Here is a 23258-nt window from a genome sequence, read left to right on the forward strand (position 1 = left end):
CTATCATATCATCTGCAAATAGTGAAAGTTTGACTTCTTCCTTGCCAATTTGTATCCCTTTGATCTCCTTTTGTTGTCTTATTGCTCTAGCTAGAACTTCTAGTACTATATTGAATAAATATGGGGAGAGTGGACAGCCTTGTCTTGTTCCTGAATTTAGTGGTATCGCTTTGAGTTTCTCTCCATTTAATTTGATGTTTGCTGTTGGCTTGCTATAAATTGCTTTTATTATGTTTAGAAATGTTCCTTGTATTCCTATTCTTTCTAAGACCTTTATCATGAAGGGGTGTTGGATTTTGTCAAAGGCTTTTTCAGCATCTAGGGAGATGATCATGTGGTTTTTTTCTTTCAGTTTGTTTATATGGTGTATTACATTGACTGATTTCCGTATGTTGAACCATCCTTGCATCCCTGGGATGAATCCTACTTGGTCGTGATGGATGATTGTTTTGATGTATTCTTGGATTCGGTTTGCCAATATTTTGTTGAGTATTTTTGCATCAATGTTCATGAGGGAGATTGGTCTGTAGTTCTCTTTCTTTGTTGCATCTTTGTGTGGTTTGGGTATCAGGGTAATTGTAGCCTCATAAAAAGAGTTTGGTAGTGTTCCTTCTGTTTCTATTGTGTGGAACACTTTGAAGAGGATTGGTATTAGTTCTTCTTTGAAAGTCAGGTAGAATTCTGCACTGAAACCATCTGGTCCTGGGCTTTTTTTAGTTGGGAGACTTTTGATGACTGTTTCTATTTCTTTAGGGGTTATTGGTCTATTTAAATGGTTTATCTGGTCTTGATTTAATTTTGGTATTTGGTATTTATCCAGAAAATTGTCCATTTCTTCCTGGTTTTCCATTTTTGTGGAGTACAGGTTTTTGAAGTATGATCTGATGATTCTCTGGATTTCCTCATTGTCTGTTGTTATGTCTCCCTTTTCATTTCTGATTTTGTGAATTTGGGTGTTCTCTCTTTGCCTTTTGGTTAATTTGGCTAGTGGTTTGTCTATCTTGTTGATTTTTTCAAAGAACCAACTCTTTGTTTCATTGATTTTTTGTATTGTTCTCTTGTTTTCTATTTCGTTGATTTCAGCCCTCAATTTGATTATTTCCTGGCGTCTATTTCTCCTGGGTGAGTTTGTTTCTTTTTGTTCTAGAGCTTTCAGTTGTGCTGTTAATTCATTGGTATGGGATTGCTCCATCTTCTTTATGTGTGCATTTAGAGCTATGAATTTTCCTCTTAGCACTGCTTTCATAGTGTCCCATAAGTTTGGGTATGTTGTACTTTCATTTTCATTGAATTCTAGGAACTCTTTAATTTCTGTCTTTATTTCTTCCTTGACCCATTGATGTTTCAGGTGGGTATTATTCAGTTTCCATGAGTTTGTGGGTTTTCTATAATTTTTGTTGTTATTGAGTTCTAACTTTAAGGCTTGGTGGTCTGATAAAATACAGGAGGTTATTCCAATTTTTTTGTATCTGTTGAGATTTGTTTTGTGTCCAAGCATGTGGTCAATTTTTGAGAAGGTTCCATGGGGTGCTGAGAAGAAGGTATATTCTTTTGTGTTAGGATGGAATATTCTGTATATATCTATTAGGTCCATTTGAGTCATAACATCTGTTAGGTCCTTTATTTCTTTGTTAAGTTTCAGTCTGGTAGATCTATCTTTTGGTGAGAGTGGTGTGTTAAAATCTCCCACTACTAATGTGTGGGGTTTGATGTGCGTTTTAAACTTTAGTAGTGTTTCTTTTATGAATGTGGGTGCTTTTGTATTTGGAGCATAAATGTTTAGAATCGAGACTTCATCTTGGTGGATTTTTCCTGTGATGAATATGTAATGTCCATCCTGGTCTCTTTTGATTGATTTTAGTTTGAAGTCTATTTTATTAGATATTAGGATAGCTACACCAGCTTGTTTCTTAGGTCCATTTGCTTGGAAAACCTTTTCCCAGCCCTTTACTCGGAGGTAGTGTCTGTCTTTGGAGTTAAGGTGTGTTTCTTGTATGCAGCATATGGATGGGTCCTGTTTTCTAATCCATTCTGTTAGTCTGTGTCTTTTTATAGGTGAGTTGAGACCATTGATATTGATGGGTATTAATGACCAGTGATTGTTAATTCCTGTTATTTTTGTGGTTGTGTTGTGTTGTCCTTCTGTGGTGTATGTTGGTGTAGGATTATCTATTGCTTGATTTTTCATGGATGTGTTTAGCTTCTTTGGGTTGAATTTTCCCTTCTAGTGCTTTCTGTAGGGCTGGGTTTGTGGACAGGTATTGATTAAATCTGGTTTTATCCTGGAATATTTTGTTTACTCCGCCTATGGTGATTAAGAGTTTTGCTGGGTATAATAGTCTGGGTTGGCATCCATGGTCTCTTAGTGTCTGCATGAGGTTTGTCCATGATCTTCTATCTTTCATAGTCTCTATTGAGTAGTCTGGTGTTATTCTGATGGGTTTGCCTTTATATGTTACTTGGTCCTTTTCCTTTGCAGCTCTTAATATTTTTTCTTTATTCTGTGTGTTTAGTGTTTTGATTATTATGTGGCGAGGGGACTTTTTTTTTGGATCCAGCCTATTCGGTGTTCTGTAAGCTTCTTGTATCTTCATAGGTATTTCTTTCTTTAGGTTAGGAAAGTTTTCTTCTATGATTTTGTTGAATATATTTTCTGTGCCTTTGAGTTGGTATTCTTCTCCTTCTTCTATCCCTATTATTCTTAGGTTTGGTCTTTTCATGGTGTCCCAAATTTCCTGGACGTTTTGTGTTAGGACTTTTTTGTCTTTATTGTTTTCTTTGACTGACGAATCTATTTTCTCTATCGTGTCTTCAGTGTCAGAGATTCTCTGTTCCATCTCTTGCAATCGGTTGGTTATGCTTGTTTCTGTAGTTCCTGTTCGTTTTGTCAGGATTTCTATTTCCAGCATTCCCTCAGCATGTGTTTTCTTTATTGTCTCAAATTCATTTTTCAGATCTTGGAATGTTTCTTTCATCTGTTTAATTGCTTTTTCTTGGCTTTCTTTGATTTCTTCCCATTTTTTGTTCGTTTTTTCTTCCATTTCTTTAAGGGAGTTTTTTATTTCCTCTTTAATGGAGTTTTTCATTTCCTCTTTAAGGGAAGTTTTTATTTCCTCTTTAAGGGAGTTTTTTATTTCCTCTTTAAGGAACGTTTTTATTTCCTCTTTAAGGTAGTTTTTCAATTCCTCTTTAAGGAAAGTTTTTATTTCCTCATTGAGGGAATGTTTTATTTCTTCTTTAAGGGCCTCTATCATCTTCTTAATGTCATTTTTAGGGTTGATTTCTTCTGTTTCTTCTGTCATGGTATGTTTAGGTCTTGCAGGTGTAGAATCACTAGGTTCTGATGTTGCCATATAGGTCTTTATGTTGTTGCCTGTATTTTTGCACTGGCGCCTACTCATCTCTTCCTCTGTGAGGTGCAGGTGGTGTCTGTGTCTGAGAGTGCCTCTCTTGTTCTAATTTTTAGTCTTGGTTTAGTAGGGGTTCTTGGTTAAATTGGTGCTTTTGGGCTATTTCTTCAGGGGCAGCTGATTTCGATCGGTGAATTATATACTTATGATTCTGGTGATCTGGTTTGGTGTCTGGGTAGCGCCTTCTTCTGTGTTCTCAGGTCACTTTTTGTTCATTTGTCAACTCCTCAGCTGATCTTGTTTCTTCAGACTTCAAACTGTAGGCATCTGAATCCTCTCCCAGATGGGTTTCAGCTGAGCAGGGTAGTCTCACCAACACCTCCAAGTTGTTGGGTTTCACAGGATCAGCAGCTGGGCCCTAGATTGTCCTCAGACAGAGTGTTCAGATTCGTTCTGGTTCTGACCCACGGAGATAGCTTCTTCCCCAGATGTTGGGGTTAGGGGCGTCCCTGTTCCAAGCTGTGTCTGCTTGTCTCCGTCCCTGGGCCTGTTTACCTCTGCGGTCCAGGAAAAATGTTTTATACATGTCATTTTCATATGAGTAAGGATTAGATCAGGAGAATGCTAAACAGGATATATATATGTATGTGTGTGTATATATATATATGTATGTATGTATGTACATATATGTGTATGTATATGTATGTATATGTATGGAAGCTCCGTAAAGCATTTCATACAGCTTCATGAATCTTTGTGAAACTAGTAGTTTTGTAGCTAAATCGCCAGTTTGGACCTCTGAAGAGGTCTCTGACAGCAGGTTGTAAGCACTCTGTCCCTTTGACCTGATCTTCGCTTCCAACATTTATGTTACAGTGCTAATGCTATGCTTCTTTGGTGTGCCAATAAGCAGAGAAGTAAATGGAGATTTGACGACAACATGAAATACTAGCCCAAAGTGTACCAAATGGTAATCCTTGTACTAAGTTAGGCTAACTTCCTTTATTCAAGCTAGGTTTGATGGGGCTTAGCAATATAGCACACATGAAAAAGAAAAAAAAGAGTGGCTTCAGTTGACTGTGACTGCCAATCAGTTAACAGTGGACCGTGATTGTCCCCTACTTAATGTATTCTATAGTCGTGTTAATGTAGGTCATGTAACTAGAGAGATAGAATTGATTTCTGCTCCGTCTAGGTGCTTTCACATCTCCCTAGGAACTGTTTTGTTCTGACAGTTGTATTATATGATAGAATTTGTGGTCTGGAAGAAAGCATCCAACATGGCATAGGGCTTTCAAGTCATGCTTCTGCTGAAGTTCTTGGTTAACAAATCTCTAAGGAGTTAAGTACTTGACGCCGCTTTCAGTATGTGACCTATGATACAGAAACATAATAGGTTGGTTCTAGTGTAGCAAAGTCTTGGTCATCCCAAGCCAGCTGGAAGAATTGGAAGGAGGTGCATTGAATCTCAACATAAAATGCTTTCATAGGCATACCATCCTTTCATGGGCCACTTTGAGTAAAGTGATTTGGACAGACACCTTGGCTTCTGTTTGCATGATCTATAAATGAATGCAAACACGAAGTTAGGGAACACATTAAGAGAGACACAGATGGAAAGATTTCTTCACTCTCTGAAACATCATGGTTATTTGGTGGAGTGTGGATGAACTTCACAAGCAGTGACGGAATATGAATTGAGTAAGAGGTTGTCATTGGAGGGAAGACTCAGGGGCAGCAATGTCCAAGGACGTGAATTTTAGAATAGTTTCAAATGACTGAAAACGATTTATCAAACAAGAAAATCCATGTTTTAACCATGACTGGAGAATTTTCTTAGGTGAAGAGAGAAGTTTGCCAGTGTAGAATGCCATTGGAGATAGAGACTTCATGTTTTATTTAACCACACAAATGTTGATGTAGATACATTTTTGTTTTTAAATTCAGCATTATGTAGCATTCATGATGTTTTATTTCTTTTGCTGCATCTATTTCTGAAGAGAAAGGAGGTAGGAAAGGAATAATCTCAAAAACAGTTTGTCTTCCGGAGAAAACAGAGTACCAAGACTTGTTTTTGCCATTGTCTGCACAGTGGTGTAGTTTCTCAGGCCTTGCTTCATGGGCATCTCAGTTTCACATTCAATATTTGGGGCGTGCTGAGTTTGTAACATTGTTTGATGTGAAGTTGAGACTGAAGATATATATTTGCTTGGCTGGATCATAGTGCTTGACAACCTCTCAGTGGTTTAGGCGACTCGGCTATTAAGAGGGCTTGTAGAACATCCCACCCTCACACTGGGCAGCTCACAACTTATGTCACTCCAGCCCAGGGAATCTGATGTCCTCTTCTGGACACCATGGGTACCCCACACATGCATATACTTCCCACACGTGTAGGCATAAATAAAAATATAATATAAATAAATCTTAAAATCAGTCTCAGTGGCTTAACACAGCCCCTTTGCATGTTTTTGTGACACGTTCTCTCTATGTAGCCTTGCTATCATGGGACTCCATATGTAGACCAAGATGGCCTCAAACTCACAGAGATTTGCCTGCCTCTGCCTACCTTAGCTCGGTATGGTGTGCCACCATACCCAGCTCAGCCAGTATTTGATGTTTTTCCTTTGTGTCTAGATTGACTTGTGTCTGTCTAAACCATGGTTATTCTCAGAGAACAGGAACAAGAGAGATAGTGAAAACCAGGATTTCTCTTTTGAAGCTATCTCTCAAAAGTATAATATCTTGTGTCTATTCATCTTCTATTGGCCAAAGTAAGTCACATGGCCAAAGCTCATAAAAGTGGCATTAAGAAATATATATGCATGGGGGAAGGGTGTGTGTGTGTGTGTGTGTGTGTGTGTGTGCGCGCGCGCATGTGCATGCACATATTTATACATGTGAAGAAAGTTACTAACAGTATACACTATAATATAGTCACTTGAGGTACTGAGACGAGAGTGACAAAATGAGAGCTAAGGGCAGTGCTTGTTGAAGTAGCTGACTGGGGGCACTGAAAGCAGTGAGAATGACTGGAGAGTAGGCCATGATGTCTCTGTGGCTGTCAGAGGCCCCTGACAGAACTTCCGCATAGCTCACCATACATAGGCACTGCAAGCTACGTTAGAGGAGATGTTCAAATCCTATATATTTTACTCTTCTTTTCTTTTCTTATCATCAGGCTTTAGGAATTCGCTCTTGTAGAATTTGATAGTCAGTAGCACACAAGAGTACACTACAGTAAAAAGAAACATCAGCGCTACAAGGTTTAGAACAGGAATCCTTATATTGCGGGGAGGCAGTCAAACTCAGGCCGTGTGACATGCTCTATGACATTTAAGAAAAGATGAACTGAGCCCAAGGCCCCCCCCCAGATGGTCCCTGGAGCCAGACAGAGGTCAGGGAAGAATTAGGAAATGCAGGTGGGTATACAGGGTGTGTGAGGTTACAGTCATATTCTGTATCTGAGCATATTAGACTGTGTCTTAAGTTGCCCAGCTAAAAGGAGTGCTAGTACTTCACTAAAATTGCGTGCTGGTTCAGTGAGAATCAGTTTGGGGTGAAAAAAGAGAAAGAGAGAAAAGTCAATAGCTCCTACAAGTCTGTGAACTCTATGTATGTGTCTTTTCTTTGTCAGGAAGAACTTGAAATAGCCACCAGGTTTCTGTACTATGAAATGGGCTCTAAGTCTCGATCAGAACAATTCACGGATCATACTGAAATCAGCCTGATGCCTTCCGACATCGATAGGTACCTCTCACAGCTCTTCCTCCTCCTCCTGCTCCTCCTCTTCCACATCCTCATCCTCTTTCTCCTCCCTCTTTTATGTAAGTCTGTTTGCATTATTCAATTTTGTGTTGCAGGTATACAAAGAGATTTCATAAGTTTGATGCAGACGAAAAGGGCTTTATTACCATTGTTGATGTTCAGCGTGTACTAGAGGTAATACGTGGGTTTCTTTTGTTATTATTATCAGCTTTAGTGTAGAAGGATATAAAGATACTATTTATTAGCATTTTCACAAGTCATATTTTTTTAACTTTTGGATAGTCCAGTCATATTAGAAGATGGCTACACATTATTGTTAGTTAAACCTCATTCCTCTGTTGCTTTTCTGTCTAGAGTATCAATGTGCAAGTAGATGAAAATGCACTACATGAAATGCTCAGGGAAGTGGATTTGAACAAAAATGGACAAGTTGAGCTCAATGAATTTCTGCAGGTGAGTTGTGATGAGACAGATGCATTTGTCTTTGCATTTGCTTGTCCCCATCTTACGAATGGGATTCTTAAATCTACGCAGTAATCACTTCATCCTGAACATGTAGCCGGAGCCAGCAACAGTTGATCTGTCTGCCCTTGAGGATGAGGCTCTGTTAGTGCCTGCTCCTCTTCCTTCTCTTTATAAGAGGTATCAGTTTTCTTGGCTATTTAGATTAAATTCAAGTTAATTGTGGCTTACAGAATTGCACAAGAAGTATGCTTTTTAAAGAATGATGCCATGGAATGTAATGGCTGGACCTTTGCTACACTGAGAAGCAACATAGTACTTCTAGTATGGAAAGTCATTCTTTTTAGGAGAGATTATAACCTATAGTTTCATTTATTGAAGAATCATATTCACTTAAGAATATAATTATTCAATTTTGATAAACCAGAAAAGCAAATGAGAAGAAAGGTATGGTCTGGAGTCAAGATGGCAAATTTAAACATTTCCATTTCTGATGTTTAAGTAACCAAAGTTTCAATTGTTCGATCATTATAACCACAAAAGAAATACAGTTTGTTACTGTAACTTCCTACTAGATGCTCTGCATACTAGATGCTTCCGAGTTGAGTTCCGTAAAGGAAAGAAATTCAATACTTTATCTCTAGCTGTCCATAGGACTCTGCTCATTTGAAGAATGCACTGCTTTCCAGGCAGCTAGGTTGTTTTCTGTAGTGTTTCTTGGGCAGGTATTTCAAGTGAATGCCAGGTCTTGCTTGCACCGTGGCAATGATGAATGCTGAACATGAAATAAATTAATGCTGGGATTTTGGTCAATGTCAGCCCTTTCTTCACTGTGTCAAGTTAAACAAACAAGATCAAGGCAAAGGAAATGGTAATTGTCTCTCTAGAGATGAGCTGCAGATAAGAGCATTGTTGAATCTAAATGCAGAAAATTTTCACAGGTTGTGGCCAGCATGACAAAAAGAATGTTTAGTTCTTTAACTAACTGTTTGACTAAATGCAAACTTTAAATCGCATTTGAGATTTATGGTTAGGAATTAGAAAACATTTAGTGACTCTTTTTGTATAGTTTTTCTGGGGAATATTTTATTGTCTCAGAATTTTCGAGAACTCTTCTTCAAAGGAACAGCTTATGCTTCGTTTCCTGTATTTTGTAAATAAACAGCAGCATTTTGACTTGAAAATCTCAGGGTTCTAGATACAATAAGAATCTAATTTAATAGATGTGCTGTGTGGCTTGGTTTTAAGTAACTTTCTTGAATTCTGTAGAGTTAAGCACATAGAAAATAATTTAAACCACCTGCAGGTTTTCTTGTAGACTTTTTAAATAATTGAGTATTTCCTGTTCATTTCTAAATGAATGCAACCATTCATGTCTTCAATAAATACACAGCATAATTTCCAAGTTATAAAACACTGGCCCCTTTTCTCATGAAATCTAGTCACACCTAGATATTTTTTTTTTCTTGCAGTATGGTTTTCAGATATACATAATACTTAATGAAAAATTTTAGTTTGTTGAAGTTCGTCCAGGAAACACCATTGGTGGCTGAGAGAGATGCCTATCTTCGACAGTTGTTACCTCTGACAAATTCCAAGGGTCTCCCAGAATCAGAAAACAATAAACAGAAAATTGTTCTGTCTTTAGATGCCAGCAGTCTCTAGATAAAATATTTCTCAGATGGAAAGCGTGTTTGCAACATTTGATTGTTTAATGAAATCGTGTCCTTTTCTGAATATGAGGAGCCCATATTTATCCTGTTAAGGGTCTGCTTTTGGATATGGGTGTACATTTTCAGTCATTATCATGGGAGGATCACTATGGAGACTGCCTGGTTGTAGGACTTTGTTTCAGGTCTGGGCTTAATGACACTTGTGCATGTAGGAGTCCATCTCTCATAAACAGTCACTTGTGAAGCAGCCTTTAATAAGGTTAGGAGATTCAGATCCAGCCCTTGGGCACATGCCCAGGACTCCCATGTGGAGCACGTTTTTCAAAATGTATCTCCTCCACAGGCTAAAACCCTAACTCTGAAATATTTTAAATGTTTTCATATGTATCTTTTAAAAAATAACTAACTCTACATTTTTTTAAATAGAAGAAATCAGTTCAAGAGAAGTCAATAGTTCAATATTGATGTGAAGGAAGGGGCGAGTCTTATACTAAGAACTGTAAGATGCTTTCCAGATTAAAGGCCTTTGCCTACTCCCTGCATGCAATTTTAGAGCTAATTCTGAATTTATCCATTGGATAAAAATGAATTAGCTAAAATCTAGGTAGTAGAGTACTTTCATTCTTACGGAAGATCTCTCAGTCCATTTTCAATGACTAATATATAAGTTTGTTTAAAAAGACTAAGGAATTTGAATTTAGAAGACTTGAAGTTGTCAGGTACAGTAACACCGAAAAATCATAATTAAATGTAGGAGGTCATGGTTTATCTTTGCTCTATCCCTGAGATTCCTTTTTAGGATTTAAAAATAGAATTCAAGATCCAATATTTGAAGTTAACATTTTAAAAAAGTGACCCAAATAGCACATTACGGGCAAAGATGTTCATTAAATCTGCTTTTAGGGTAGCCTGATCTACTTAGCAGGTGCCATCTCTGTCAGCAGTGTGAAACGTTTCATTTTGAACTATTCAAAAAGTTGAGTGTGTGCTCTGGATCTGATGGAGCGCTTCATTTTGCCTCTGCCTGGCACGGTGGGAACGGGTAGGTGCTAAGAGCAGTCAAAGCTGGCCTGCTTGCTGAGTGTGTCCCGTATTTTCTTTTAAAGCTCATGAGTGCAGTTCAGAAAGGAAGGGTTTCTGGAAGCCGGCTTGCCATCCTGATGAAAACTGCTGAAGAGAACTTGGACCGAAGAGTTCCAATTCCTGTGGATCGTAGTTGTGGAGGATTGTGAGTCTGACCAGTAAACCCGCAGCCAACAATCATAGGACAGCAAGCACCATGTACCAACCAGAGATGACTTAAACCACTCTAAATAGTGGCTATGGTAGCGTGTTTTTTAAAAAAGAAAACACTGGAAAAACATTCCAAAACTTTTAAGATGTTGGTGTATTTGCCAACTTAATCTGCCAATCCTTTATTTGTATTTTCCATTCACTCTAGCTTCTAAAAAGTGTTTTTCTCATTTTTAGTGCACATTGATTTAACGTTTTGTATCCATTTTGTAACCTGCCAGACTTGACTCTGCCTTTCCATCCCTTCACTCAAATCAGTTTTAATGGCAGACCCCTCAGGACTGGAAAGAAGCTGGAAAATATTGTGAGCACCCAGAGCTCCGGAACTTGAACTTGCAGACAGCATTTTTTTTTTTTTTTTTTTTTTTTCTTCTTAGAAAAGTCTTTGACCTGTTGACCTGATCATGTTTTGGGAGACTTCTCAGCCCTCTCTTACTACCTCCCCTTCCAAGCAACACTGCACCCTTTTCTGTCTAGAGTAACACTGGTGAATCTGGAGAGGGAAGACCAAGTTTCGGTCTGGTTGAGATTTGGTTACATTTCTAAAAGAAAAGCTCTGAACGCTTCCAGGATCACAGGAGAAAGATAAAGACAGCACTGACATTTGCCGGGACGCAGTGAGAGTTGCTTCTCAACAGTTCATTTTTTTCCCCAGGCACTGCTGGCTTTCTTTGACTATTATAGTTGCCAGAAAAAAAATCTTTGCTTTTTTTACTTTCAAACCAGCATTTGAGTGGCAAGTTGGATATAATGGGATGAGACCAAATCTTTCCCTTCCTTCAGGGAGTAATGATAAAACACAGTTTTCAATCCCACAAGTCCTGATTCTTGCAGCGTGTGGTATTGTCAGGCCTGTTCTTGTTGGGGTGGGCAATAGTCTTAGTATTTGCAAAGGGACAATAAGAAAGAATTGGGCAGACTTTAGTTAACTTTAATTATAAAATTAAAATAAGGCATACTCCCACTTTGATATCCAAAGACAGTGTGCTTGCCAAAAGCCTTTCTCTTTGTATACTCAATGGGAAAATTCTCATTCTGCCAAAAATAAAAAAATAAATAAAATAAAATAAATCAAAGGAAGATCACACACACACACACACACACACACACACACACACACACACACACACACACACACACACACACACACAAACCAAAACTGACTGTGCATTGATCTCAAAAAGTAATGCACCTAACAGAGATGCCAGTTGGAGGATGCTTCTGTTAATACTCTGTTGGCATTATAACTAGTAATCTTAATATTTATTAATTGTGCTCCCTTTCCTGAAGCTACCAATAATTGGTTTTCTGTGCATCATAGGAAACGTAGCCCTTGTTCCATACTTCTCTCCTGGCAGGTTTTGTTGTGCAGACTATGTCCTGGCTCTGTGAACTGGTACAGAAAACACCTTCCTCTGTGCTACTGTTTCTGCTTATACTATGCCTTTCTGCCTCGTTATGAGTCTGCATATCGTAATATGAACTGGGAAGTTCACTGACAGAGCCTCCTGCCCTCCAACATGCAGAAACTGTAGGGCAAGACAGCCCAACTCATTTTATTATTAAACAAAGTTTAGATACTTTACTTATGTAGGGTAACCTGACACAGAGCAAGTGATGTCACAGCAGGTGCCACTGAAGCTTTTCTTTCAAAGCATGAACATTTTACACAAGTTTTTATTATTATGTTTTTAATAAATGGGATCATGTGGATTTTCAATTGAGTGTTTTTTCTATCATGACAATAAAGTTCACTTTAAACTTAGAGACATTAAGTTGGCAGAAAAGCTATCCTTTAAGACATCCCAAATGACATATCACAATATTCTACATCTGTACTCCCCTCCTCTCTCTCTTTCTCTCTTTCTTTCTAGTTAGATCAAGATAACGATGGCTTGTATCACCCCTGATTCTCTTACAGTAGGGACTGGGCTTAGAATGTGGACTTGCTCAGGCCGATCTGTGTTTGGAAAGCAGGTCTTGTTTGTACACGCTTTGCTATTAATGAAGTTCCTTTAAGGACAAAGAGAAGTGCACTTTTCTTCATTTGAGCATATCTGCTTTGGCTTCAAAATCGGCTTGTTCTGAGACACGCTCCTTCACCAATCCCAGAGACTCATTTTGGCAATGAACTACTTTCATGACATTCCTGTAAATAAAGCACCCCAGCTTTTGCATTTTTCTGTGAGTTCCTCATTGAACCTGGACAGTCTTTTTTTTTTATTCCAATTTAAGCAAAGGAGAAAGGAAATAGGGGAACAACCCCCTTTAAAACGCAAACTCCTTCAGAGAATAAAACATTTTTTTCTTTTCATATAAACCTGGTATTTGTTGACTCTGTTCGGTGTGGGATTGGGTGTGTGGGGATTGCCTTTTATTATCAGGTGATTTATTTCAAGAGCCTCAGAGGGGATTCAGGTGAAGGAATCGCATCTGTGCTGGAGGGCTGTAGACTCCTTTAACTAGCCTTCGCCTTTGTCCTAATAACGGTGATGATGCTGGGTTACTTGTTTAGCTAAGCTTGTCTGCCTCATATCCATCATGCTGCATATTCTTGCTCTCAATCTGTTTGTACTGAGTGTAACTTCAGATTTCTGCCATCAAGTGCATGCTTTGTACTCTGCCTTAGTTTATGGCTTGATTTTTGTCAATTTCAAAATATGTACAACAAAAATGTTCATTCTGATTTTAACTCAATACAGCATAGGGATTGTCACTGATTTTTTTTTTCTTTACCTCTTTTTTATGTATTTGTAAAAAGGTCTTTTGCATATGAATGTAATCACATATCGATGTCACTGATGCTGTAGACTTTCGCTGCACTTTACTCTAGGGAGTAGAAAAGCCCTACTGTGTTTTAAAAGAATATCACGTCTTAGTCCAGTACTGGAGTGGACATACTCACTGCATGCTCTCATACTGTCACACTTTTCTGTATTGTGTTTGGGTTATTGTTCTAGACTGGACTGTTAAATGCTGTGTTTGAGGCTGGGTTGTCATTTTTATAACTGTCTTGGTATTTTATCACCATTATTTATTACTTTTGATATACAGAATGAGCTGCATGCATTTGTAGAGCAATAAGAAGATGTATTTAATGTGCCTTGTTTTTAACTGAGTAAGAGCCGAAAGCGTAAATCAATAAAGCTGATTAAAATGGTCCATTTGCTGGCATCTCCCTGTTGCTTGTTGGTCAGACAAATAACTTTAATTACTGTTGAAGTTTTGAAAAGTTTGAAGATATTTTCAGAAACTGTATTTTAAATGACACACATTAATTCTTTTACGTTAGAATCTTGTCATTTTATCTCAAATGAAGTGTCTGTATAGACAGATCTTATTTTATGAGACTACCAAAATTATTTATTAATTTGTTGCTTCAGTTTTACATGACCCTAGTCTACATTTATGCCATTACAACTCAATAGAATTCCTTTCCTCTCTCTCTTCTTCTTCTTCTTTTTTTTTTTTTTTTTTTGGTTGAGCAGAAGCTCTCAGCCTCCACGTTTCCAGGCATGCTGATGAATTTTATCATAACTAAAATCAATAGAAATGAATGGGAAAGATTACATAATCCATTTTGATCATCTTACATGTCAAGTTAGTGCAGGGTTGCCAAGCGTTGATAAATGCTCTGACAGAAAAAAACGCTATATATTTTCATTGTCAGTGACTCAGTAGAGCTGTTATCAGTTTAGCACTGGCCCAATTTTCTAATGCCCGTGTTATTTTATAGGTTTTAATTTGCACGCGCACAGGGAGTACTTTCTCCATCTGTGGTGGAGAAGGGCTACCTACCTCCAGGTTGAGCGGGCTCGGAGGCGTTTGTGAGTTTCTTATAGTCCCTTGAAACTGTATCCCAAGCAAAGGCGCCCTCCCAGACAGACCTTGGACAATACACCATTTGTTCAGTGTCTGGAAGTACAAAGCAGCTCAAAACGTTTTCCATTGATCTAGCTCATGCAATTTGATAGCACTTAAATAAAATTTGTCAAAATAGTGTTCCTGGTTTTCAAAATATGTAAAATTGACGGTCACTTAAAAGAAAAGAAACATGATACTGGCCTCAATATTTTGCAGTTTTTGTCAACAGTCCACTGTCACTAGTGTGACATCGCATCTGATGACATTTGACTTATGAAGAAAAGAAGCAACAGGAGTTTTAAATTGATCTGGCACCCTCGTAATGAGACAAGTTCTGTATGGGAGGCAGAAATGATGAGCCTTTTATGCCTGTACTTTGTATTTTAAGTCTCTAATTAGCTACCTAACTTGTGAAATGCAGGAACAGAACATGATGTATGTAAGCCTTGAAGATGCCACAGACAGCCCCAAAGGCCCTGTGCTAAAAGGTGCAGTGCAAAGAATCAGTCGCTGTCTTTCCATCTCTTACATACCTGCTCAGGAACTGATGTGATCTTAGAAAAATACTGCCCTAGCAGAGTCATCAGGACACCCCCCCCCCTCGTTCTCCACATTTGGCATTGAATCCTTTGCTTAGCACACGTCACAACCAGAAGTGTTCACGTGTAGTTACTTGAACCTAGGGGAGGGTTGTGTGATGCCTTCTTTAGGAAGGTACTGGACTGTATTTCAGTGGAATCGGGGGAAGATTGAAATGCATAGAACGTACCTTGGATGCTAGCGTATGGCACATGGTACAGCTGGTTTGTTCTATAAGCTTCTGAGCCTTTGCAGATCCACTGCCATGCGTCTTAAGCAAGGCATCCCCACACTCGTCTACCAGGTAAATGGCTCCTGTAGGGCAGTTGCATTTGCTTCTTCAGCAGCAGCTGCTACCTTTCTTTCTTTGTATCAAAGAGTAGGGAAGTGGGCCATTGCGTGCGCACGCACGCACGCACGCACGCACGCACGCACGCACGCACGCACGCACGCACGCACGCACGCACACACGCCTTTAGCCCTCATCCTCAATGTTCTTTGTTAGCTTTTAGCATACCCTATAAAATTGGGTCCTATTTTTATTAGCTTTTTCTTTAACTCCAATTTAGACTTACTTGATTTTGTTTGTCTAAATAATCTAAATGTAATAAACTCAATTAACATAACACTATTCTTTCACCTGACCTCAGGGCCCTCTTTTAAACGAGGTCTTCTGCCCTTACTGGCCCCTTCCCCCAAGGGTTAGAGTAAACAGCCACTCCCTTCATATGTTGCTAGTTGGATTTTCTCACCATTCCTTCACCATCCGATTTTTTTTTTCCTCCATCCCCATCATTAATTGATTTACAATTCATTTTTATGCATACGGAGTTTTTCCTATCCAAGTTAAGAAGCTGTAAATCTTAGATCCATTGAAATGACAGTGAGAAATATTTCATTTTATCTCATGAATCATTTGCCATCCTTATTGCAGAAAAATGGCAAAATTATGGTGTTCCATGTTTTCATAAATTACCCTTCCCCACCCCCAACCCCACTGCCCTGGTTCATTTCATTATCTGTGTGGAGAGACTCGGAGCCACACTGCAGACACGTGGGGTAAACATCTCTGGTCTTGCAGCCGGCTAATCAAAATTTCATAACATTACAAATTAATTCCTCTGCTACCACGAAGAACTTAGTTCATGTACAAAAATATATCATCTATTTTATAAGTCAAAAAATAGCTTGATATTAAAGTATGCCCCACGATTGCTCATATCAAGAAGGGGGACGGGTGTTGAGTTCTTTAAATAATGTATATAATTTTCATTGGTTTCATATGTCAAAGTAGTCATTGATGTCCTGAAGGGTGGGTGCTTGGCACTATGTGTTTGAACACTATTAAAAAATCATAGCTTCTTCCAAAAAGGCCAAATCTTGGGTTTGTATTTCACATATGACCTAGAGTGAAATAACTTCTGCAGGTACGCCGTCCTCCCCTCCCCCCCCACCCCCACCTTGTCTCCAGCAAGAAGTAGCCTGAAGAGTAAGAACCTAAAATTTCTAAAGATAAATAATTTTTAAAAGAAACACATGAGATCAGCTACCATATTACAGCGTGACTGGGATTGGGCTCTTCCTCTTAACCTCCACGTTATTGTCAGGCTTTTAAGGGGCCACACAGGTCAGTTCTTTGTAGATTCTGAGAAGTCAAGTTTATCCTGGAAAAGATGTGTGTCCTAGTGAGTTGCTGCCCTCTATCAAAATGGGCTATCTTTTAAATGGAGTTCCTCCAGCTTGATCCATGCTGTAAGCAGCATTGAACCATTAAATAAAAACCAAGACAAAATGGCTTTGAAAAGGGTTAATTAGCTTTAATACTGATTTATTCCATATAGGACGCTAATAGACCAGAACATTTACTTCTGTTTTGGATCATTAAAAACTGGCTCTAGTTCTTGAACAATTTGTTTCTAATAATTAAAAATTAGACCAATTAGAGTAGTCTTCATATAACCTTCTCCCCATGATGTACTTTTTATGAAAACAAAAACCTGACTTACTATTTCGCAGTTCCCTGCGATCTCAGCCATAAAAGCAGTGCACAAAATATTGAGAAGGCCATTGAGCTCACGTCTGGAATATTTCTCCTTTAGTCCTAAAAGGACCCTTGAGATGAGGTGAGGTGTATGTGTTTGGGGGTGGGATGGGGTGTGGTGTGGTTAATGTATGCACTGAGATCAGGAAGGCAAAATTGCTGTGTGCTGGAGTCACATTTCCCTAATAGTTGGTGCATCCCTAGCCCTAGGACGTAGCTTTCTCCATTCATTGCTCTAGGTTTGGAAATGTGACTGCATTGGAAAAGTTTCCAGTGACCTCTGAGGTGCTGTCTGTCTCTGTAGGGGAGGGCTCCCTTGCTGGGTTGAGTTTTTGTTCTTATGCTGCCCTCTAATGGATACCAAATTATTTCATTAGAACCAGAACAAAAGTAAATTTTCAGCTTCTTAGGGCCAGCCCATCAGTCTTGGACATGGTGATCTGACCTGCTTCCCCTCTGCACATGTTCAGGTGTAGGAGACATTTGTGTTAATTGTGTCCTGCTGCCCTGGCCAAAGTTGCATTCCTGTTCTGGACAGTGAAGAGACAGCGAATGCTAATTTGTGCTCTGTCGAACTTTTCCTTTTTTCTTTTTTTCCTTGCCAGCAGTTGTAAAGAATTGATGTTCTAGGGTACTTAAAAATGAGGAATAAAAACAGTGTAAGTGCTGTATTAAGATGATATGCTGTATGTTTTATCAGCCACTGGCACCTAGTTCAAAAGACAAAAAAATTAGCAGCAGTGGTTTGGGAATAGGCCTGCGCACAGGGTGGCTATCCAATCCATACATGAAGAATATCAGCGCTTTTCACATGCTGCTTTCTGACACCCATTGCTAGAGCTGAAAACTATCTCTATTGTCCAGTTTGATTGCTTGAATCAAACTGATTTACAGCAAATCCATCTGAGCTTTGATAAATCTATTACAGTTTCATTTCACTGATTTCATTAACGTGAATAAAACCAGCCATGCTTTCTGCATAACTGCCTTTTAATGGCTTGGCCCTGTCACCTGCCTGAATATTAATCCCCCTGACTTATTGCTCCACAGAGGGAATGAGTAATGGGTATTTGAATGTGATCAGCACAGTACAATGCAATTAAGGAAGCAGTACTGTTCTGTGCCTTTAATCCTGAACTAATTTGAATTGCAGTTTGATAGCACAGTGAATCCTGCATAATTATGTAGGGTGCATATTAAACTCTGTGACAAACCGGAGGAGCTTTTAACCGTCACAGCTATGGTAGACAAGTGAAGGCTAGAGTCAGAGAGCCCACTATTGGACCGAGAGCTCAATTAATAGGAAACCCTCAGCGGGATGGCTTGGCCGTGCAACCTATCTTGGAACAAAAATATGAAATGTTGACTTGCTCCAAATCAATTTTATTTTCCATGCATTGGAGTTCTCAGAGTTCCTTTTGAGTTTTCAAGGTAGAGAATTGTCCCTTTGCAAAACTTTATATTGTCTCATTTACTTTAGTAGTTAAAACCAGGAGCTATCACAGTTCACAGCTAGGGGAAAAAAACACACATGTGTACACATGCAAACACACACATGCACACACAAATATAGCTGTTAGAATATCACCACTTAATATATCCTCATTTCCCAGAAGTTTGGAAGTCATTTCATGGAGTCAGGTTTCCTGATGCCATGTGGATGCTTTTATTACTCTGTATTAAACCTAAGGAAAAGAAAACGAGTATTCTATTTACTTTGGATCTTTTGTTATTATATCAGTAATTAATTTGGATTATTGCTTAGGATTTTTTAAAAAATTTTAAAAACAGACCAAAATATGATGACTGTAGGCTGTTATAGAAAATGACAGGTCAGGAATAAAGAGGCTCACTCCTGTACTATGATCTTTCTTGCTACTGTTAGTTTCACATCTGGGCAAAAATAAGAAGTAAGATGTATTCACTTATGTCTTGGGCTGGTCCTGCAGTGGGAAATAGTCATCAAAAGTCATAAATGACTAATTTGCTGCAGTTAGGGCATTTAAGGTAAACAATCAATACCATACTTTTAATGCACATTATTATCCAAATAAAAATGACATTTTGTCTCTGTTTGACTATTTTTATATAGCCCTGTCATGTCACTTTGCTACAGTTGCCTTGATACTTAAGTGCTTTGTGGATGAAACAGAAGATAATAAGGACGTGGCCTGTTCTTAAGCTGTAAGAGAGAGAAGTGTTCTAATCAGAGGAAAAACAACCAGGGACACCTCAGCTGCTTTTGTCACAGTCCACCTTGGTTCTTAAACTGGAGAATTTGCTTTTGCATTGCCTATTGACTAAGTTAATAATCCAGGTGTTGAGACATGAACTTACTGAAATTTGACTGAAGCTTTAAGAAATCTGCGTAGGTTGAGACAGTGTATGATTAAGTACCTAGCAAAATATATGTATATAAACACAGACACATTTTTTCTTTTTAAATCTTTGTACTGTGCAGTTGGGAACATGGCTTTAATCCAACAAATTGTTATTCAAAATACACTAACTGCAAAATGCATCAACCAAAATCGAGGAGGGGGAGGGAGTGACTTCCCTAAGGGTGAACAATAATATTAGCAGGATTACAGACCTTTAATTTTTTTTCCAGTCTAATTGAATCCAATAGAATTACTGTAGGTTCTTAAGAGTCACCGTATCCTGCTGGGTTACTCTCATCTAAATATTGCTAGTTAACCTTGTTTTTCAAAAATACATTGGAAAAAGCTAAATGGTGCCTCTTTCCATAATCAGTTTACATTATGTTGCACACTAACTGTTGATTACATTTCCCAGAGAGGGATTGTTTCCCTTATGCCACCTGAATTGACTTTTTTTCTGACAGTAGTAATAGACTGGCTTAAATAAAATAATTTTGGTTTGCGGGTGGGGGCGGGGCTTGAAACATTTAAATCGTCAGTGAAAATACATGAGTATAGGAAAATTGGAAAAAAAAAAATCACCCTAGAATTAATATTGAGGTACCCTCTGGTAGACTGTTGTTTATAAATCAAAACAAGTAATTGAATATATGTATATAAATATATGTGTGTGTGTGTGTGTGTGTGTGTGTAACTTCAGGAAAATGAAACATTTCAAAGACTGAAAAATGAAGTCTATTATTGAAAGTCATGGAATAAAAAAGATACAAATATGTTTTACATGCTTTTAGGAATACACTGCTTGATTTATAAGATACCAATAGATTACATACAGGAGAAATATTTTCTGATTTTCATAAAAACTTCTCAGAATCCCATTTTATTCCACGCATTTATATTAAACACAGTAACGTGAGGAGTTTGTTGTTGCTGTCGGGCATATCAAAAATGTCATAGCAATCTTTGTTTGCTGATGTAGTTCGGGTTTTTTTTTTTTTTTCTAGGTATCAATTATGGCTTCCCCCTCATAGAATGCCAGGTTTTTTTTTTTTTTTAAACAAATCTAAGCTGTATGAAAATAAGATCTCCTCCCATCCTTTTCCTTCCACCTGCCTCCTCCACCCTCAATGTTGTTTATTGCTTCTTCTTAAAACAATTTTAGGCAGCAAGAGTAGTATGTTGCTTGGGCTAAGGCTGGGCTGTTAGCTAAATTAAGCCATTGTGACTCAAAATCCTCCTTTAATAAGGTTCATGCTGTCTACAACTTCATCATTTTCTGCTGAATGATAATTACTTTATTCAATCATGTTCAAGGTTTTAGTGAAAGCTAGCATTGATTGATTAACTTCAATTACCATGCTTACATTTGCATAGATAAAAACTGCTTTTCAATTTGTGAGTGGCACGCCGGTGGAAACCCTGCGCTGATATTTGCATTTCAATGTGAACAGTGAAGAAAAAAGGTGGGCGAGGGGTCTGTTCAGTGCTAAGCCCTTTCCGCTTCAGCGCCTAAGCATTCCTCCATAAACACTCTTGTTATGATGTTAGTTCGTTCAAACCACTCTGAGGTAACTGATGGAGGCTCCTGTTTACAAGCTTTCCTGACAATTGAGCAGTGTGGATTAGGGGGAAAGGACTCTGGCAGTGGCTTGCAGGCCAGCCGCCCAGCTAAAGAAGAAATCTTCCTGCAGCCCAGGACCACAGCCAGGACACACCAATGCCGGTGGTGTGTGTATCCCTGACTGACCCAGCCTGGTCTGACCTTGCAATGGCGGCCGCCTTTCTCCATCATTCTGTTGGCTGGGACGCAGTGCTGAGTTGCCACCTGTCCCTTTTAGGTTCAAACCCACGGAGAGTGCAAAGAATTATGGAAGTCTTCATCCCCCCCCCCCCGCCCCGCCCCAAAGAAGCAGTAACAAATATTCATATTTGACTCAACAGACACAACCAGCTATTTGTTGAGTAGGCAGACTTTTAGCATGTATCTAAGACTAGCCTGCCCCGTTTTCCTTACCTGACAGTGTTTCAGAAATGCAGAAGTTTGATTGGGGATTAATGCCTTTTCTGCATATTCCAGGTAAATCACGATCAAATTATTTTTTGAATCAACCCTGGACAGTCTATATAAAAGTACAACAGCACCTAACCAGAGAGCTATTTCTCAAATTCATTCGAGACTACATCTTTTTTTTTTTTTTTTTTTTTCCTAAGCTGGACAGCTAGGTGGAAGACCTGGCCAGTATGAAGCTCACTCCCTTCTCTTGATACTTACTGCAACAGTTCTTTTTGGATGCGCTATCTTCTAAGATAAAGCTACAGTTTCCAAAATGTTTTCACTTAGGAACCAGACAGGGCTCCTTAGATCAGTGGCCCTAAGCTTTTGTTCTTTAAGAAGTAAATAAAGCTATGGAGAATACTTCATTCAGCAGAAATATGTGCACGGACCTCAGACTTTTTTTGAGGAAATCCTACTATGCCCAGATAGTTGCACAAGTGAAATATCCATATCAGGACTGGAAAGATGGCTTTGTGGTTAAGAGCATTGGCTGCTCTTGCAGAGAACTCAGGTTTGGTTCCCAGCACCCACGTGGTATAGTTCCAGGGTTCCAACACCCTCTTCTAGCCTCAGTGGGTACTGCGTGCACGTGGTGCACATACATACATGCAAGCAAAACAGAGATGCATAGAAAAATGTAAAAGATCCCAATGCATGCATTGTTTCTGTAGTGAAGGTCAAAACACTCGGACCAAATTATATGTAATTTTACATGTAAAATTTACATGTAATCATATAAAAATTTTGTCTTCGTTGGGCCAGAGAAATGACTCAGCTGTTAGGATCCCTAGCTGTCTCTTCCAGAGGACCTGGGTTATATTGTCGGCATCGACATGGTGACTCACAGCTGTCAGTTCCCGGGCATCTGGCACCTTCTTCTGGCCACTGAGGGCACCCAGCGTGGTCATGCACATTCAGGCAAAAGCACTTATATACATGAAATAAATAAATAAATAAATAAAATTAATAAAAAAAATTTCTTTGTCAGATAAGAAAAAATACTTGGTACTTCACAAAATTTGCAAAGAATACTTATAAGGGGAATATTATCTTTTCCCCAAATCTTATTTGCTATGTTTCAGTCCAGCTGAAATTATATGGTAAGTAGTTTTTAATGAAATTAGGATATGCTTCACATTACTGTACTATGTTTCAAGCTCAAAGTACAAAGAAGTGTTACTGTATTCTGCATGCTTGAAGAGTGGGCCTGTCCCTCGGGGTGTCTTGAACCTGGGAAGATGAATGGATAAGCCATTGAATGGGTAAGTTCAACTGGTAAGAGCTAGATGTGTGTGTGTGTGTGTGTGTGTGTGTGTGTGTGTGTATCTGTGTGTGTGTGTGTGTGTATCTGTGTGTATTTTTTAAGGCAGGGTTTGTGTAGCTCTGGCTGGCCTTGAATTCACAGAGATCTTCCTACCTCTGCCTCCTAAGTGCTGGAGTTATAGGGGTAGACCACCATGCTTGGGCTCAATAAATTTTTGAAATAAAAAAAAAAAATCTCACTAAAGTTCTTTAGAATTCAAGGAGAATTAGAGATTAAAAATGTAGCATTTGGACAAAAATTTGTGACTGAGGGTTTTGTATTTAAGTTGCTTTGTCCTGTTTCTTGGTGACCAAAGGTAGAAATGGCGATAGACGAATAAAATACTCAGCAAAGAAAAAGAACTTATGTTAAGAAAACAAACTAGAGAAAAAAATTCAAGATGCTTAAATGTAATGGCAAAGATGGCCTATCAATTTAAACAGTTTGGTCTGAAATATCCACCAAAGTGTATAGAAGTTTCTTTGTAG

The 23258-nt window shown here is 38.6% G+C and overlaps 1 protein-coding gene across 6 annotated transcripts in view; it reads left to right on the forward strand.

Moving 5' to 3' along the window:
* Gpd2 (glycerol-3-phosphate dehydrogenase 2) overlaps nt 1-13708 on the forward strand; it is a 152086-nt gene extending 138378 nt beyond the window's left edge. For all 6 annotated transcript variants that reach the window (XM_015986392.3, XM_006992807.4, XM_076569499.1 and 3 more), the window contains exons 14-17: nt 6988-7100; nt 7214-7292; nt 7473-7571; nt 10360-13708. In XM_015986392.3, coding sequence (XP_015841878.1) covers nt 6988-7100; nt 7214-7292; nt 7473-7571; nt 10360-10485 — 417 coding nt within the window. In that variant the 3' untranslated portion in view covers nt 10486-13708. The remainder of the gene's footprint in view (nt 1-6987; nt 7101-7213; nt 7293-7472; nt 7572-10359) is intronic.
* The last annotated feature ends 9550 nt before the right edge of the window (nt 13709-23258 follow it).

Source organism: Peromyscus maniculatus, chromosome 4 (assembly GCF_049852395.1).
Source record: "Peromyscus maniculatus bairdii isolate BWxNUB_F1_BW_parent chromosome 4, HU_Pman_BW_mat_3.1, whole genome shotgun sequence".
In the NCBI taxonomy this organism is placed as follows: domain Eukaryota; kingdom Metazoa; phylum Chordata; class Mammalia; order Rodentia; family Cricetidae; genus Peromyscus; species Peromyscus maniculatus.